An 18,282-nucleotide genomic window follows, 5' to 3' on the forward strand; every position below is an offset into this window, starting at 1 on the left:
GTATGGCTTTAATATAAGCAATCCGTACTCCCTTTTTTTCCAACGCTTTCCAAAGCACTTCTCTTGGTATACGGTCATATGCTTTTTCCAAATCAATAAAAACCATGTGTAGATCTTTATCTTTACAACGATACTTTTCCATTAATCCCCTTAGTAGATAAATCGCTTCTGTAGTTGATCTACCTGGCATAAAACCAAATTGATTCTCAGAAATACTTGTCTCCAATCTCAACCTGTGCTCAATTACTTTCTCCCAAAATTTCATTGTGTGGCTCATGAGTTTAATCCCTCTATAGTTAGTACAATTCTGAATATCTCCTTTATTTTTATAAATAGGAATTAATGTACTTCTCCTCCACTCATCAGGCATTTTCTTGGACCGTAAAATCACATTAAATAACTTAGTTAACCATCTCACCCCTTCTTCACCTAAACATTTCCACGCTTCGATAGATATACAATCAGGTCCGTTAGCTCTACCATTTGCCATTTTCTTAAGAGCTTCCTTTACCTCCTTATCACGTATTTTTCGATAGAATGACAAATTTTGTTCTCCTTCACCAGTTACTAAATCCTCCAAGTTACTAGATGAATCCTCTCCATCATTGAAAAGTTTAGAAAAATAAGTCTCCCATCTATTTTTAATTTCATCATCTGTAACTAAAATTCTTCCCTCTTCATCCTTAATACACCTTACCTGTTCTAGATCTCTTGATTTTCTTTCCCTACTCTTGGCAATCTTATAAATATTTTGCTCTCCTTCCTTCGTCTCAAGGTTCTTATAAAATTCTTCAAAAGCTTTAGAATGAGCTTCACCCACAGCTCTCTTAGTTTCCTTCTTAGCCATACGGTACCTCTCCCAATTTTCCTCATTGTTACACAAATGTATGGCTTTAAAACAGTTCTTCTTATACTTGATTTTGTCCTGTACACTATTATTCCACCACCAAGACTCCTTATCTCTCGGACCAGAACCTTTCGATTCTCCCAAAACTACTTTTGCAACCTCCCGTATCTTTTTAGCCATATCCTCCCATATGATGTTAGCACTTCCCTGAGAATCCCAAATTCCTTTATCCAAAAGATTTCGCTTGAAAATATCTTGCTTCTCACCTTTTAATTGCCACCACCTAATCTTTGGTGTTACAAAATGAGATAATAAAGTTCTTAATATATGACATATAATTGTTATTGCATTCACCAAATTGAAATTATAATCAACTATGTTATTAATGTCTAAACTAAAGTTGTTAATCACTTAGTTAAAATTATTAACATAAGAAGCGTACTTATTTCATGGCTAAACTAACAATTACGTTCTTATATTAATAACTTTACTTTCATTGTTAAATATTAACAATTTTAGTGTAGGTTTTAATATTAACAGTTTTTTTTTTATTTTCCTAGGGGTCGAAGAAGTAATTTTGCAAAAATTATGTCAAATCAGTCTCTAAAAAAATAACTATTTTATTTTATGATACTTATTTATCATTTGCTATTTCTAATGAGATTTATTTAACATTTTTTCAGAAAAATAATGAAATGATGTGGCACTGTATTTAAGGCGTGGGATCCAGCTGTAACTTCATCTTTCTTTCATCTGCTCTACGGACAACACTCCACTCTTCATCATTATTTTCGACTTCCCAGTTCACCATCTTTGTGTTTGGTTCTGTTTTTGGATCAGCGACTTCAGCAGAGAGACACAGTGAGGTATGAAGCTTTTAGTTTCCCTCCATCAACACCAAACTCTTTGTTTTTCTCAATCATTCACCATTGTTTTTTTTCCCCTATCTCTGAGAAAGTCTCTCATCTTTTTTCTGCTTATTATTACTCTCTGCTTACCATTTACTTCTGCTTCGACATAGTTTTACGAAAATGACTTTGCAATTTGCATGCATCTAAATTATTCGTCATAAAGAACAACAAACAGGTCTCGACAACTTCAAATTCCTGTGGTCAAAACAGCCACCATGAAATATTGTGTTTCTGATAACGTCTTTGTCTGTCATTTTTTTTTGAATAATATTTTGGAAATGTTATCCGTTCCTACATTCTCTTACTAAGGAGGGTATTGCGTCCATTTTCTTGAATCGTTTTTGAGAATAATTTTTGGATCTTTCTTTATGATTCTTGAAGTGATCAGAGGGTTTATCTGGTCACTTTAACTATTGTTCAATTAGCATGCTGAAATATTAATTAAAAACAGCAGTGTATATATTATTAAATGAGTAAAATTATTGGATATTTTGATAAATACATGCCAAATCAAGAAAAAATAAGAAGAAAATTGGGAGGAGACCGACAGCAAAACTACTAAACTATATAATTTGTTATGTTGTTAATTTTCAAATCTCTTAATTTATATAATTTTTTCACTTTCATTTATTTGTAGAGATCATCAGATCTGTAATTCCAGTATTTCCTTCCTTACTCTATCTCTGTCTCCAGCTTCAAGAAGAGAGATCGCAAGGTATGATTTCTTTCAATCCCTCAAGATTACCATACAATTAATAAGCAGAGGCAATGCAGTAACTTCTTTTCCCCCCTAAAAAGTGATTTTTTTTCTTGCGTAAAAATTTGTATTAGTTCATTTATTATCATTTTTCAAAGAATTTTGTTGTCTAGTTTTTGTAGAAGGATTAATGATTATTGTCTAGTGTTTGTTTCTCTGCCGGAAATCTGGTATGTTAAAAGAATATTTCGTCTGTTGAAGAGATGAGTTATATATATATATATATATATTTTTCCATTTGGTCCTTAGTCAAAACTTATTTTTTGATGATGAAATGAAAACTTTTTGGTGAGTGATACAATTTAGAAGTTCTAAATATTATTAATTGATAAATTATTAACTGAAAATATCACGAGTTATAATTATATTTTTTTTTAAGAAAATCTGTGTATTTAATTATGTCCACGCATGTTGTACGAACCACTGAGAATGGTAGTTGGATAAAGAAAGGTAGTTTTTACTTTCCATCGCATCCCAAAAAAAAGAAAGGTAGTTTTTGGCATTTTTTGTCAAAAAAAAATAATACTCTCTCTGTCTCAAATCATAAGATATTTTTGGAGGAGTTTTTTTATAAATAGATTTAGATTTTATTAAATATATCAATTTTAATATTATTCTCTTTTTTATAATTAATTTTCATCCTTTCTCTTTTCAATATATTAAATAATAAATATTTTTAAAAGTTTACGTAAGATTTTCTCCAAAAATATTTTATAATTTAGGATGGAAGAAGGAATAAAGTAGACACTGAAAATTAGAGTCCTGTAAAAAGGAACAAACCAAACTCTCAAAAAGGACTCTATGATTAGAAGCGAAGATATAAATACTTTTGACATATGTAATCAGTCATAAATATGATTAGTTGATAAACAATTAATCGAAAATTTTAAGAATTTAGAAGACAAAAAATTGTGCATTTTACAATGTCCAGCTGTCCTTTTATTCTCCAGACACTACTCCATAATTAGGAGCGAATCTTGCCACTATTCTTCATTACATATATATATATATATATATATATAGACACACATACAAAAATTATATATATTTCTTCAAATCTCTTTATTTATATATATATATATATATTTTTTTTTTGGTATAGACGATCATCTGATATGTAACATAATTCGAGTGTTTCCCTTACTTTATCTCCCAGCTTCAATCAGAGAGACCGCAATGTAAATATGCTTGCTTTAAATCCCTCCATATTAATTGGGCACTAATAAGCAAAGGCAATGCAATAACATGTCTTTTAATTAAAAAACAATTTCTTTTAATGTATCAGTGGTATTTATTGCAATCATTTGGGATCAACTGTTTAGCATTTACAGTTTACACTATTATCTGTCAATGAATGTTCAGAACCATTAGATGTTTTGTTGAAACGCGTACATCAACACTATAATTACCTTAAAATTAGGAATAGCCTACATTTATTCTTCTTTTTGATTTTTGATTAAAGAAAGTTAATAATAATTTTTTATCTTATGTTTGACCTGACTAAACACGTATATAACATTCGTTACTGTCATAAGCTCATTTATTTCCCTTTTGTAATGTATCAGGAAATATCATTTGTTATTTCCCTTTTGTAATGTATCAGGAAATATCATTTGTTGAAATGACAGAGGTAGTTATCGCAGTTGCTGCCAAAGTCTCAGAATATTTGGTGGGTCCTGCTATTCATCTTGGATATTACTTGTTTTGTGTTGGCAAACTCACCAGAAAGCTTAAGAAAGAGAAGGAGAAGCTGATATCAAGAAAAGATGATGTGACTCGGCGTGCAGAGGAAGCAGAGAAGAGAACTGAGAAGATTGAACCTGCAGTGGAGAAGTGGTTGCAAGAAGTACAAAGTTTGCTACAAGATGTGGAGAATGATCTGAAGAAATTAAAGAGAGCCAATGGTCACTTCTGTGAATTTTGTCCAAGTTGGAGAAGATATAGATTGAGCAAGCAATTAGAGAAGAAGATACAAAGAATGATTGAGCTCAACAACAACAGCACATTTGAGAAATTTTCTCGTCTTGCTTCCCTTCCAACAAATATTACCTCCACAACAGATATTATGTTCTTTGAATCCAATCAATGGGCTTTTGATAAACTTTTGGAGGCATTGAAGGACGACAACTGTCACATAATATGCTTAGATGGGATGGGGGGATGTGGCAAAACAACCCTTGCAAAAGAAGTCGGCAAAAGAGCTCTAGAATTTAAACTCTTTGATAAAGTTGTTTTCACTGTTGTGTCCCAAACCATTACTGTTGGCAAGGTGCAAGATGACATTGCTGATGTATTGGGTTTGAGTCCTTGGCAAGAAGCAAGTAAGGATGGGAGGGCAAAACGATTATCATTGGGATTCCAAAATGGGGGCAGAATTCTTGTTATATTGGATGATGTTTGGAGAGAGTTGAATCTTGAAGACTTTGGTATCCCTTCAGATGGCAACCTTAAAGGTTGCAAAATCCTTTTAACTACACGTGTCCGTGATCTTTGTTCTTTGATGAATGGTCAAAAGAATGTTTCACTGGATCTCTTATCACCACAAGAAGCATGGGTTTTCCTTCAAAAGAAAGCAGGTATAGCTGAGGACTCTTCATTAAATAGTGTGGCGCAAGAGGTTGCTGCTGAATGCGGAGGACTGCCCATAGCAATTCAAGCTATCGCAACAACTTTGAAAGCAAAGCCTCTTGATAGTTGGAAAGATGCTTTATATAAACTAAAGCACTCCGAACCTATTGAAGTTCATTTGGATGACAAAGATGCTTTTAAATGCATTCAATATAGTTATGATGTTTTGAGGAGTGAAAAAGCACGTCGTCTTTTCTTGATGTGTTGTATTTTTCCAGAAGATCATGAGATCAAAAGAGAAGACCTTTTCTTATATGGAGTGGGGTTGGGCTTGTTCGGGGAAAATGGTTCATTTGATGATTTAAGGAGCAGAGTGAATGCAACTTTAGATCATCTCCTTGATTATTCTTTGTTGATGAATTCTGATATAGGAGATGGTTGCTTCAAAATCCATGATGTTGTACTTGATTTTGCTAAATGGAAGGCATCCCAAGAGGATTGGTTTGTCATTGTTGATCATGAGAAGGGGATAAATTCCTTGGCATTGGATGGGACTGCAAAAACCTGTTCTGCAATATCTACATGGGACATTGAAGAGGATCAATTTCCTCAACAATTTGACTACCCAAAGCTTGAGATTCTATTGCTCAATTCAACTAATTCCTTGGATTTGTCTCAAGCATCATTTGAAGGCATCAAAGGAGTCAAAGTTATGGCCTTGATTAAACAATTTTATCATGTGACGCCTTTGTCATTGCCACAATCAACCAACTGGTTGACTAATCTTCAAACCTTACGTTTGGTGGGATATGATTTAGGTGACATCTCATTTGTGATTCATTTAAAAAGACTTGTGATTCTTGATTTGCATTGGAGTACTTTCAAGTCATTGCCAGAAGGAATAGAAGAATTGAAAAAATTGAAGATGCTAGATCTAAGGGAGTGCTCCATTATTGAAAATTTTGATGAAGTGATTGGAAGGTGCTCGCAACTTGAAGAATTATATGTGTGTGGAGATAGAGCATTTGTTGGAAAAAATGTTGATTCTCAAGCATCCCTTTTGGAGGGCGCTTCTTTTCAAAAATTGTGTAGGTATGAATTACAAATGGGGAATATAGAAGATGATTCCAATTTCCGAGTAGAAAGATATCGATCATGTCTATACTTTGGAGAGTTATATACATCCAACATAAGTACAAGTGTCAAGAATTTGATAGCGAAAGCCGAAGGCATTCATTTGCAAAACCTTCATGGAGGCTGCAAAAGTATCTTCCCAGAATTTGTTGAAGTTGTGGGAATCATGACTAGTCTGATTGAATTGGTTCTTTTTGATTGTCACGAGATCGAGTTCTTCATTTGTTTAACTCCAACCCAAGTTTCTCGTTTCCATTTTGATAGGGTGTTCTCGATGTTGGTCAAGTTGAGACTATACAATATGAACAATCTCAAACATGTGTGTTGTGGTTCTCTTCCGCCGAACATTTTTCAAAAATTGGAACAAGTGGATATATGGGAATGCCTTCATTTGATCAGTATATTTCCTGAGGAGTGCAATCTTCAGAACTTGCGGGAACTTGACATCCAGGGATGTCCAATGTTGACATCACTCTTTTCAATGTCAGTTGCTCAATCTCTATCCCAATTAGAAGAAATAACAATAAAAAGATGTTCAAACTTGAGGCATATAATAATGAATGATGAACATAATGCCACGGATGGAAGGCAAGAAATATTTCAAGCATCAGAATGTTTGAATTCCATGTTCCCCAAATTGATGAGCTTGACTGTAGAAGGTTGTGACAATCTGGAATATGTGCTTCCAATTTATTGTGCTCAAGGCCTCTCGCAACTGCAAAGGATAAACATTGCAAATGCTTCTCTGATGAAGTATGTATTTGGCAGGCATGTTACTGGGGGTCTTTCAACCAATCAGAATGAGATACAAATTGTGCTTCCACAACTACAAAAGATGGTTCTTGAGCACCTCATGAGTCTCGTCAGCATCTGTCCAGAAAATTATTTTCCAAATTTGTCATCCTTAAAGGAAATTACATGGACGAATTGTCCCAAGTTGGCAAATATGGTATGGATCTTCACTCTTCTCATTTGATTTGATTTTTTTATCTTTTAGTAATAGTTTGCACATAATTATTTCCTAGTTTGAATCGTAGTTGCATGACATTAACGAAATCAAAACTTATAAGATAAAATATGAAGTTTGATTTTGACAATTATACGTGTTAAACATTCTTATGACTATTTTTCATATCCAAAATTTTTAAATACATATAATAAAAATTTGATTCACTTGAAGCCCAAAAGTCTTCTAGAAATATTGTAGATGAAATATATTTTTTGTTTATTACCATAATTTTATAGGTAATAGAAATGACAGTTTAGAAAATTAAAATTAAAATTAACCCCCTAACCTTTCATTTTGTGTTTCAAAACCCCTGACTATTAATTAACTATTATTTTACTAATATGGTTATTATCATATCATATTGATGCAATATACATGACACAAAAAAATATTTTTATTTTTTTAGCACAATTTAAGGAAGGATAAAATTGTAATTTTTATTTTCAACACACATAATGATTCTTTCATTTTTTTAGTTCAACAATATTGTTCTCATTGTTCACAATCACAAGTAATACAATTTAAAAGAAAAATTATAATTTTATTATTTTGTATCAATTGAAATGATATTTTATATTAAACAAGTGAAACAAAATATGTAAAATCTTTCATTGATAAAAGTAATATAAAGTTTGTTACTCGCTTTGTTTTTTTCTCTTCAAACTCTTATTTGTTTGTAGCTGTTATTTTTTTATTGAGACAAAAAGTGTATTCTGCTTTAGAATAATATTTTTTTTTTGCTATTAGTGATTTGTATCAATTTAAAAAAAATTGCAAAATATCACAATTTTTTTATATTAAAAGATAAATTTTTATTTTTATGATTCTTATCAATGACAGTTTTAGATTTTTTTTCATATAAAAGGCTATTTTAATTGATAAAGAATAATGAAATTGTAATTTTTCTTTTAAATTGTATTGCCCGTGAATAATGAGAATAATATCACTCAACCAAAAAAATGAGAGTATCATTATGTGTGTTAAAAATGAAAATTACAATTTTAACCCTTCTTGAATTATGCATGTGTATTGCATTAATATGACATGACAATAAATATATTAATAAAATAATAATTAATTAATGATAGAGATTTTGAAAAACGAAATGAAAGGTTAAGGGGGTTAATTTTAAGCATTGAATGATGAGAGAAGTCATATGTATTATCTCAAAGTTCAATAGAGTTTTATGCATTTTAGTCAAAGTATTGTTGAGCAATGATAATAAAACTCATTATTTGTATAAAAGTGAAGTTAATTCAACCTTTTTAGGTGATATATTTAATTCTTTTTTTTCTATGAGATCTATAAATTGTTTTAAGTGTTTTTCATGTTCTTCTTTATTTTTTGAAAATATTCTGGATTCTTTTGCAAGCTTTCTAGTTAAAAATATTTTTTTAAATAATATGGTATCATTACAACAATTGAGCAAATTATACGTTAAGTATTAAAAGCAAACAGGTGTGTCACATGAAAATATTATTGAACAAAAATAATAAACATCATTTTTTATGTTTGAAAAAGATTATTAATATAATCATGATTCCCTCTTTCTTTTCTCTTGGTATGTCTTTTATATAGGGATTACTTGGAGTTAGAGATGAATGTGAAATGAGTAATGAAGTGCTTCAAAAACCACAGGGTTCAAGAGTGTTTTCCAAAGCTTCAAATCATAACACTGCGTGGATGTGGAAAGTTGAACTGTGTCTTTCCCACAATCGTCGGCAGCAACTTGCCAAATCTGATACGTCTTCGCATAGAAAACTGTGACAATTTGGAGGAGATCTTTGCAGAGAATGGAGAGCTTCAAAAACCACACAGGGTTCAAGAGTGTTTTCCAAAGCTTCAAGACATAACACTGCGTGGATGTGGAAAGTTGAACTGTGTCTTTCCCACAATCGTCGGCAGCAACTTGCCAAATTTGATAGCTCTTCGCATAGGAAATTGTGAGAATTTGGAGGAGATCTTTGTAGAGAATGGAGAGCTTCAAAAACCACACAGGGTTCAAGAGTGTTTTTCAAATCTTCAAGCCATAACACTGCGTGGATGTGGAAAGTTGAACTGTGTCTTTCCCACAATCGTCGGCAGCAACTTGCCAAATCTGACACGTCTTCGCATAGAAAACTGTGACAATTTGGAGGAGATTGTTGCAGAGAATGGAGAGCTTCAAAAACCACACAGGGTTCAAGAGTGTTTTCCAAAGCTTCAAGACATAACACTGCGTGGATGTGGAAAGTTAAACTGTGTCTTTCCCACAATCGTCGACAGCAACTTGCCAAATTTGAAATATCTTTGCATAGAAAATTGTGAGAATTTAGAGGAGATCTTTGCAAAGAATGGAGAGCTTCAAAAACCACATAGGGTTCAAGAGTGTTTTCCAAAGCTTCAAGATATATCACTGCGTGGATGTGGAAAGTTGAACCGTGTCTTTCCCACAATTGTCGGCAGGAACTTGCCAAATCTGACACGTCTTCGCATAGAAAACTGTGACAATTTGGAGGAGATCTTTGCAGAGAATGGAGAGCTTCAAAAACCACACAGGGTTCAAGAGTGTTTTCCAAAGCTTCAAGACATAACACTGCGTGGATGTGGAAAGTTGAACTGTGTCTTTCCCACAATCGTCGGCAGCAACTTGCCAAATCTGATAGGTCTTCGCATAGAAAATTGTGACAATTTGGAGGAGATCTTTGCAGAGAATGGAGAGCTTCAAAAACCACACAGGGTTCAAGAGTGTTTTTCAAATCTTCAAGCCATAACACTGCGTGGATGTGGAAAGTTGAACTGTGTCTTTCCCACAATCGTCGGCAGCAACTTGCCAAATCTGACACGTCTTCGCATAGAAAATTGTGAGAATTTAGAGGAGATCTTTGCAGAGAATGGAGAGCTTCAAAAACCACACAGGGTTCAAGAGTGTTTTCCAAAGCTTCAAGACATAACACTGCGTGGATGTGGAAAGTTAAACTGGGTCTTTCCCACAATCGTCGACAGTAACTTGCCAAATTTGAAATATCTTTGCATAGAAAATTGTGAGAATTTAGAGGAGATCTTTGCAGAGAATGGAGAGCTTCAAAAACCACACGGGGTTCAAGAGTGTTTTCAAAAGCTTGAAGACATAACACTGTGTGGATGTGGAAAGTTGAACTGTGTCTTTCCCACAATCATCGACAGCAACTTGCCAAATTTGACATATCTTTGCATAGAAAATTGTGAGAATTTGGAGGAGATCTTTGCAGAGAATGGAGAGCTTCAAAAACCACACAGGGTTCAAGAGTGTTTTCCAAAGCTTCAAGACATAACACTGCGTGGATGTGGAAAGTTGAACTGTGTCTTTCCCACAATCGTCGGCAGCAACTTGCCAAATTTGATAGCTCTTCGCATAGGAAATTGTGAGAATTTGGAGGAGATCTTTGCAGAGAATGGAGAGCTTCAAAAACCACACAGGGTTCAAGAGTGTTTTCCAAAGCTTCAAGCCATAACACTGCGTGGATGTGGAAAGTTGAACTGTGTCTTTCCCACAATCGTCGGCAGCAACTTGCCAAATCTGACACGTCTTCGCATAGAAAACTGTGACAATTTGGAGGAGATCTTTGCAGAGAATGGAGAGCTTCAAAAACCACACAGGGTTCAAGAGTGTTTTCAAAAGCTTGAAGACATAACACTGTGTGGATGTGGAAAGTTGAACTGTGTCTTTCCCACAATCATCGACAGCAACTTGCCAAATTTGACATATCTTTGCATAGAAGATTGTGAGAATTTGGAGGAGATTTTTGCGGAGAATGGAGAGCTTCAAAAACCACATAGGGTTCAAGAGTGTTTTCCAAATCTTTTTTCCATAACACTGCGTGGATGTGGAAAGTTGAAGCGTGCCTTTCCCACAATCATTGACAGCAACTTTCCACATTTGCATTGTCTTACCATAGGAAATTGTGAGAATTTGGAGGAGATTTTTGCAGAGAATGGAGAGCTTCAAAATCCATGGTTTCAAGAATGTTTTCAAGTGCTTGAGCAGTTATATGTCCATGAATGCCCAAAGCTAAAATTTATATTTCCTGTAAGAATGGCCAGATACTTCCCACAATTAAATTCCCTATACATATCTGGCGATTCAGAATTAAAGGAGATCTTTAGGAGCACAAATGAAAACATCTCTAACAATGAAAAGAAAATTTCAGCCCCAAACTTGACAGACATAACATTTGAAAAATTGCCTAGCCTGGTTGACATCTGCCAAGGGTTTGATTTTCTACCAAATGAACTTGTCAGGGTTCAAATACAAGATTGCCCTAAATTTTCTGTCATTTCAAAAGCAGTTCGAGGCTGGAGAACAAAGGTGATGATACCTACTGTGATCTTTGTATTTCAATTAATAATTACTATATTAACTTCTCTCACCACTATTTGTCTACATAAATCTCATTGGATTCATCAGGGAGCACGAGTTTTTTTGGTCATGGATGGAAACCCATTGAGAAGCAATGAAGATCCAACCTTACCATTGACATATGTTTTGTCAGAGGAGTTTGGAAGCTGTGGAGTGATAGACATTTTCCAAATTAAGGGATCAGTAAATGTCGGCGAGGATGACCAACACCAACTTACAGGCTCAAAAGCAATGAGGTTAGGACCTGAACATGAGCTATGGAGGGGTCCTATTCCTAAAACAATGGTGAGCTTCCAATATCTTCAACATTTAACAGTGAGACGATGTGGGAAGTTGAAGTACTTGTTGCCTGTGGATGCCATCCATGATAGCCTACCAGAGCTGTTTTCCTTGAAAATAGGTGACTGTAATGAACTTGAACAAGTTATTGCAGAAGAGAATGCAGATCTACAACGGAATGGGTCTACTACCAAAGTAGCAACAGAATGCTTCCCAAAGCTACAAGCAATAGAGGTGGAGAGGTGCGAGGAGCTGATGAGATTCTTCCCAACAACAATAAATAGTAAGGACAAGATTGTGCTTCCAAACTTGACAGAGCTAACACTCTTAGATTTACCAAAATTGGTTGGGTTAGAAGACCAAGTGCACATCCCTAGATGTGACCATCCTTGGGTACAAAGGTGCCCCAACTCAAGGTTCCCTGAAGATTAAAAATATCCTCTTATTTCAATACAGCCACATGGCATCAACAAGTGAGAGATCGTCTCTGATAAGTGCATTTGAAGTGACTATTTATGTAGCTACAACAAATTGTGTGTGATTATGTCCTTATTCCTTAATAAAGGTATTATGTCAAGGGTTGAGAATAATTTTCAAATCTATTCCCTTTTTTGTTTTTATATGAGAGATTGGATATTAAACTTTCTTATTGGATATGAATCGACTGGATTTTTCAATTCTATCTTTTGCTGTCCAAAATTTATTTTCAATTTTTTTGCTTTTAAAAATGGAAATATTAAAATAAAACACAAAATTTGAATGTTTTTTTTTTAATTACAAGAGGCAAGCCTAAGCTTGAGAAATAATCAGACTAAAGACATGTCAAGAGCATATTGCTGAGCACAGATATCTGGGACAGATTTATGAATAACAAAGTCAATGTTTCCAGGTTGAATCTAGTGAGTGTGTCATCTAGTTCGTGCTTGATGGAGGGAACTAATCTTATTCCTGAAAGTCCCTTTTTTTATTGGGCATTTCACTTCCCTTGTTTCAACCACATTCTAGCTACTTCTGCTCTTCATTCACCTATTTAAAATTTTATTAATTAAGAATATGTCGTTAATTGTATAATATAATTTCTATATTTTATATTGATCATAATTTTTTAAAATAAAAAAGTAAAAAGTTATTTTCTAAACCTTCATTTCTCATCAGGCCTTCCTTGATTAGGCTGGGCCATCAAATTGATTGCAATGCTAATGAATTTTATGTGATAATTTTTTTGTCACTGGAATTTTTAGATTGATTCTTGAAATTTATTATTATTTTTTTTGGTAACGAAAAGTTTAGGTGAGGTGTGTAATTAAGGAAGAAATTATTATTTGTATTCCTTATTTATAATCTAGTTAAAAAAATTTGAATACAATCAGCAATCACTAATTAAATATTTCATTAAAAAATTTATTGTTTTGTCAATATTTAAAAATTTAATATAAAAATTTGTTAGAATAAAATCAATAGTGTTAAGATTAAAGGATTAAAAAGATATTTTATAAAATTAAAGGACTAAATTAAAATCTTATATAAAGTTGAAAGAATAAAAGTATATTGTAGCCAAACTTTAAAATACCATTTACATTAGGAATCTAGTTTTTCTTGGCACGCCACAATTGCCACCTGATTCATTGGGCATTTATCCATATTCTAATATTCAATTACATTCAATTTTCTTTGAACTAACATCTAACTACAAATCTGACGTGAACTTGAAAACATAATAAAAACAATTCCCTTGAATTTTGAATAAAATCAATATATATACCTCCAATTTCCATCCATTTTTATGTCAGTCCATGAAGATTAAATTGAAGAAATAGAGCAACTGAGCAATCTCTCTCCAAGTTCTTTTTTAAAAAAATCAATTATAAGTTGCTCAAATTATTAATATTATTTAAGCAACTTAAAAGGTTGGTAGGAGGGAGTGGAATGGGTTATAAACTTATAAATACTTAAATATAATGTCTCATGTTTAAATTCATGTGAATGTGAAAGAAAAGAACTGTATCCAATTGAATTTAATATTGTTTTAAATTTGACCCAGCAATATTAGATATCATATAATTATATTTAAAAAATATATAGTATTAAAGAAATCAAGTAATTTAAAAAATTAAAATTATAAAAATTATTAAGGATTAAAAGTTCTCACTTGTGCTTATTAAAAATATAGTTTTTTGACACTTCTCAAAGTTGTCACTCACCTCTTTACATTTACAAATCTAAAATATTCTTGACTGTAGCTTCAGATTGCTGGAGTCATAATGTTTGAAGTGGCAAAAACACCACACACAAAAAGAGAGAGGGATAAATGGAAAAAGTAATAACAAGAGCGAATTCCACCAACTTTTATGATTGAAAAAATAAAATGTATGTGTGATTAAGTGGTTCGTCAATAGAATATTCATAAGCTTGTCGGCACAGTTTGAATAATTTCTCCCCACCTCTCTTTTATTTTTGTTTGAGTAATTGTAAAAGTTTAAACTTATTTGTTTCAATATTTTAACATTTCATGTTTTTATCAATAATTTATGAAATATTAAATATAAATTGTTATGATTTGGGGGAAAAAAACTCCGATGACTAGTCAGGTTAATAAGAAAGATTTGTACACTTTATATACCTAAAAAAAAAATTGTACTCTTTAGGTAAATATAGTTGAGGATTGGCTCTTTTTTTAGTTCACTACTACCAAAAAAATACTTATTATCAAACATACATTGCATAAGAAAAGATAAAAGCAGGATAAAACCAAATATGTATATATTGATTTATTTTGGAAATATTATACACAATTATACTTATTATTTCTGTAGAGAGAGATCTTTAAAAAAATGGTTCGAACACATGCATCATTGCTCCTGACAGAAAGTCAATATAGCCGACATAGAAGGGGACAATTGTCTATGGACACCTACTTATTTACTTATATAGCTCTTTAGGTAAATAAGTAAATAACGTACAACAACTAATTTGCCGAGTAAAACAATGTACGTCCTTCTCTGGATTCCACTCTGCAAATTTTATCTATGAGCCAAATATGTGGGGTGGGTTTCCCTTCGATGTTTTCTTTTTCTTTGGTTGTCTCTCCGTTACAAATTTAGACCAACAATAATAACAATAACAATAATAAGCCTTTATTTCATTAGACGAGGTCGGCTGCATGAATTGCAAGACGCTATTGTGCTCTATCATTTATCAAACTTTTAGGAATATTATTAATTAAGAGATCGCGTTCAACAACTTCCAAAAGTGTTCTCTTAGACCTTCCTTTACACCTCTTAATCGGATTCAAAGTTATATGTTCCACTCTTCTCACTGGTGCCTCCCTTGGTCTTCTTTGTACATGCCCAAATGATCTCAACCGATTTTCTACCATTTTTTCCTCAATAGGTGCTACCCTTACTTTTTCGAGTATGTGCTCATTTCGAATTTTATCTTTATGTGTATGTCCGCACATCCATCGTAACATTCTCATCTCTGCTATTCCAACTTTATGCTCTTGTTGTCCCGTTAGAGCCCAACATTCACTACTATATAACATTGCCAGTCTGATAGTAGTGCGATAAAACTTTCCTTTAAGTTTATTAGGAACCTTACGATTGCAAATAACTCCTTTAGCTTTTCTCCAATTAAACCACCCAGCTTGAATCCTATATGAAATATCTCCACTGATTTCGTCATCATTTTGAATAATGGCTCCCAAATATCTAAACTTTTTCACTTGAGGTATAATTTGATCTCCCAATTTTACTTCTAAATTATTATCGAATAGTCTCTTACCAAATTTACAATATAAATATCCCGTCTTACTCCTACTCAGATGGAAACATTTCGACTCCAATGTCCTCCTCCATAACTCAAGTTTGCAATTAACTTATTCTCTTGTCTCTGCTATAAGAACTATATCATCCGCAAAGAGCATACATTTGAGAATTTCCGCTTGAATATGTTCCGTCAAAATATTTAAGATCAAGTTGAACAGATAATGACTCAGAGATGATCCCTAATTAAATTTAGACCATTTAAATTAAATTAATATTTTTTAAAATTATTAAATTTAATTTAACGGTCCAGAGCCATAATAATATCTCCTTTTTTCTCCTATGCAAAGAAGAGAATCAAATTCACAAATATATAAATTTCCTAGTGACCCACAGATATATTCACTGATTGGATACTTTCATATCATGGGTAACAACTATGAAGGCTTCATCTTCACTAATAAATATGTTTAAATTATTCTGTCGGCGTTTAAATGTTGAATTTCTCTCGCAATCAAGAACCAAGTAAAATGTCACAACAACATATCACTTACTATGAGCAATCAAAATTAAACAATTTCGTCTTAAACCAGAGTTGTAAAAGCAATCTGTAGAAATTGAACATTCATCAGAATTGGATGAGGAAGTACTCCATTTACCTCTTTGATTAAAAGAGAAGCTGAAATGTTACTTTGACTTCCAACTTTGATATTTGAATGACATTATTATAGCTTTGTCGCTGGATATCCATCTACATGCAAAAGAATGCTTACACAATAACATTTAGAAACTGCAATTCTCACCTAAATAATAATAAGAAAGATTACAATGAAACCACATTCATTTCCAACTTCAGTTATTTATAAATCAAAAATTACATTTGCCAGGAATATAACTATTGGTCATTCTCTTCTTTCCACAGTGCCATCAACTTTACAACATTTCACCTTCTTATATTAACAGATCATCAGGCAAAATATGGAGTAAACTGGGGAAGTCTTACCCAACTAATAGACATTATTCTTGATTTCACAAATAATAAATTTAACCAAAAATCGATGCCTATTGGATCCAGTCACATTGAAAAAGTAAATAGATATTAATTACTTCCTAAGGTCCATCATAGCTCTGAGAATTTTAAGAACATCATGCACATGACAAGGCCAATTAAAGGAATACAAAGTATCAACCTTCACCAAAGTTATATATAAACATGTGTAGTTTATTTAATTTGGTTTTTCCTTTCTAATATAATTAAGGTCCATCTCTAACATTTCCTTTCTTTCTTTCTTTCTTTTTTCACCTCTAACGCATCAACATCACATTCACACCTCTAAAGGGCATATTAACTGAGATCGATATTGATTACAACTCCTATTAAATTCAAAGGCAAAATATCAACAATGGAAGATTCTTGAAAGATTTTAATATCTTACAAGAAGCTTGGCTACATCGAATTCTTATTAAAAACAATAATTTCACCTATTAATTTGTTAATATTTATTTATTAAAAATCTTTTTAAGAAATAAATTTATAGCAGAGTTCTTTATTATGTTGTCTCTAAATTTAACGGATGATCGGAAAAGCAGGGGTAATTAATAAGAAGTGGCCATGTCTACATTCTCCTTTGCTTTCTCCTTTCTATTTTTCATGGAGAACATGGAAAGTGGAAAGCATTTTCCTTACGGCCACTTGTGGTTTAATATTTTTTTAATGGAGGAATATGTGATAAAATAGAGTACAGAGCAATTCATTTGTAGATGTATGTTCTTAAGGCAATGTATTATAACCATTTAAATATGAGATGTTAAAATTAAATCTTTAAATATAAAAAGTAGTTTTTAAAAAAAGGTAACTATCATTGAATTCGATAATATTTAAATTTAATATATGAATAATTGATTTAGAAATTTATTAAAAATAATTTATTTTTAAAAAAATGAGTTATCATCTATCTTGTGCATTGAAAAACATTATTTAATTAAAAAGAATAAAATGACGTGGCTCTGTATATAAGAATTTCTCAATTCACTCTTTTTGTACTCAAACTTCAACTTTTTCCACGAAAATAATGGACACGGAAAAGAAAAGAAAAAAAGAAAAGAAAAAGAAAAGAAAAGTTTATTAAGGGATTCAGCTGTAACTGCATCATTATTGTCGTGTCACTTTCATATGTAATCCCGACACCACCAACATCCCATCATCCATCATTATTTTCCCAGTCCCATGGACCCATTCAAGCACGGTGACTTGATAATTAAGAAAATGATAATAAATTTATTTGAATTATGTAAATAAAATTTTAATTTATTTTAAAAAATTATAACTTTTTTAAAGTCACTAAAAATTTTTTATTATTAAAAAATTAATGTAAATGATCAATTGGTCTTAGTTTAAAATTTTAAATGTGAATTTGTGAATTACTATTATATTTTATAATTTTAAGAAAAAAATTTATGAATTTTAAAATAAAATTTATAAATGCTAATTGATATTTGTAATATTTAGAAATATCAAAATTTTAAATGTGAATTAATAAATTATGTTGAATTTTTGTGGATTTAAAAAAATTGTTAATCTTAAAACAAATCTTGTGAATAGCAATTGATATTTAAATTAAAGATAATTTAATTATTT

At 32.1% G+C, this 18,282-nt stretch overlaps 1 protein-coding gene across 5 annotated transcripts in view; it reads left to right on the forward strand.

Moving 5' to 3' along the window:
• The first annotated feature begins 1,572 nt into the window (after positions 1 to 1,572).
• LOC129318649 (disease resistance protein UNI-like) overlaps positions 1,573 to 18,282 on the forward strand; it is an 18,788-nt gene continuing 2,078 nt past the window's right edge. The window contains exons 1-4 of one of the 5 annotated variants that reach the window (XM_054963535.1): positions 1,573 to 1,713; positions 2,396 to 2,473; positions 4,081 to 7,166; positions 8,805 to 9,126. In XM_054963535.1, the coding sequence (XP_054819510.1) occupies positions 4,110 to 7,166; positions 8,805 to 8,993 (3,246 nt within the window). In that variant the 5' untranslated portion in view covers positions 1,573 to 1,713; positions 2,396 to 2,473; positions 4,081 to 4,109 and the 3' untranslated portion in view covers positions 8,994 to 9,126. Of the gene's footprint in view, positions 1,714 to 2,395; positions 2,474 to 4,080; positions 7,167 to 8,804; positions 11,554 to 11,652; positions 12,566 to 18,282 lie in introns of those variants that run through there. The other 4 variants (XM_054963537.1, XM_054963536.1, XM_054963538.1 and 1 more) reach the window with 4 other exon arrangements.

This window comes from Prosopis cineraria, unplaced genomic scaffold (assembly GCF_029017545.1).
Source record: "Prosopis cineraria cultivar Desert tree isolate PC_DT_omini unplaced genomic scaffold, ASM2901754v1 PC8, whole genome shotgun sequence".
NCBI lineage: Eukaryota > Viridiplantae > Streptophyta > Magnoliopsida > Fabales > Fabaceae > Prosopis > Prosopis cineraria.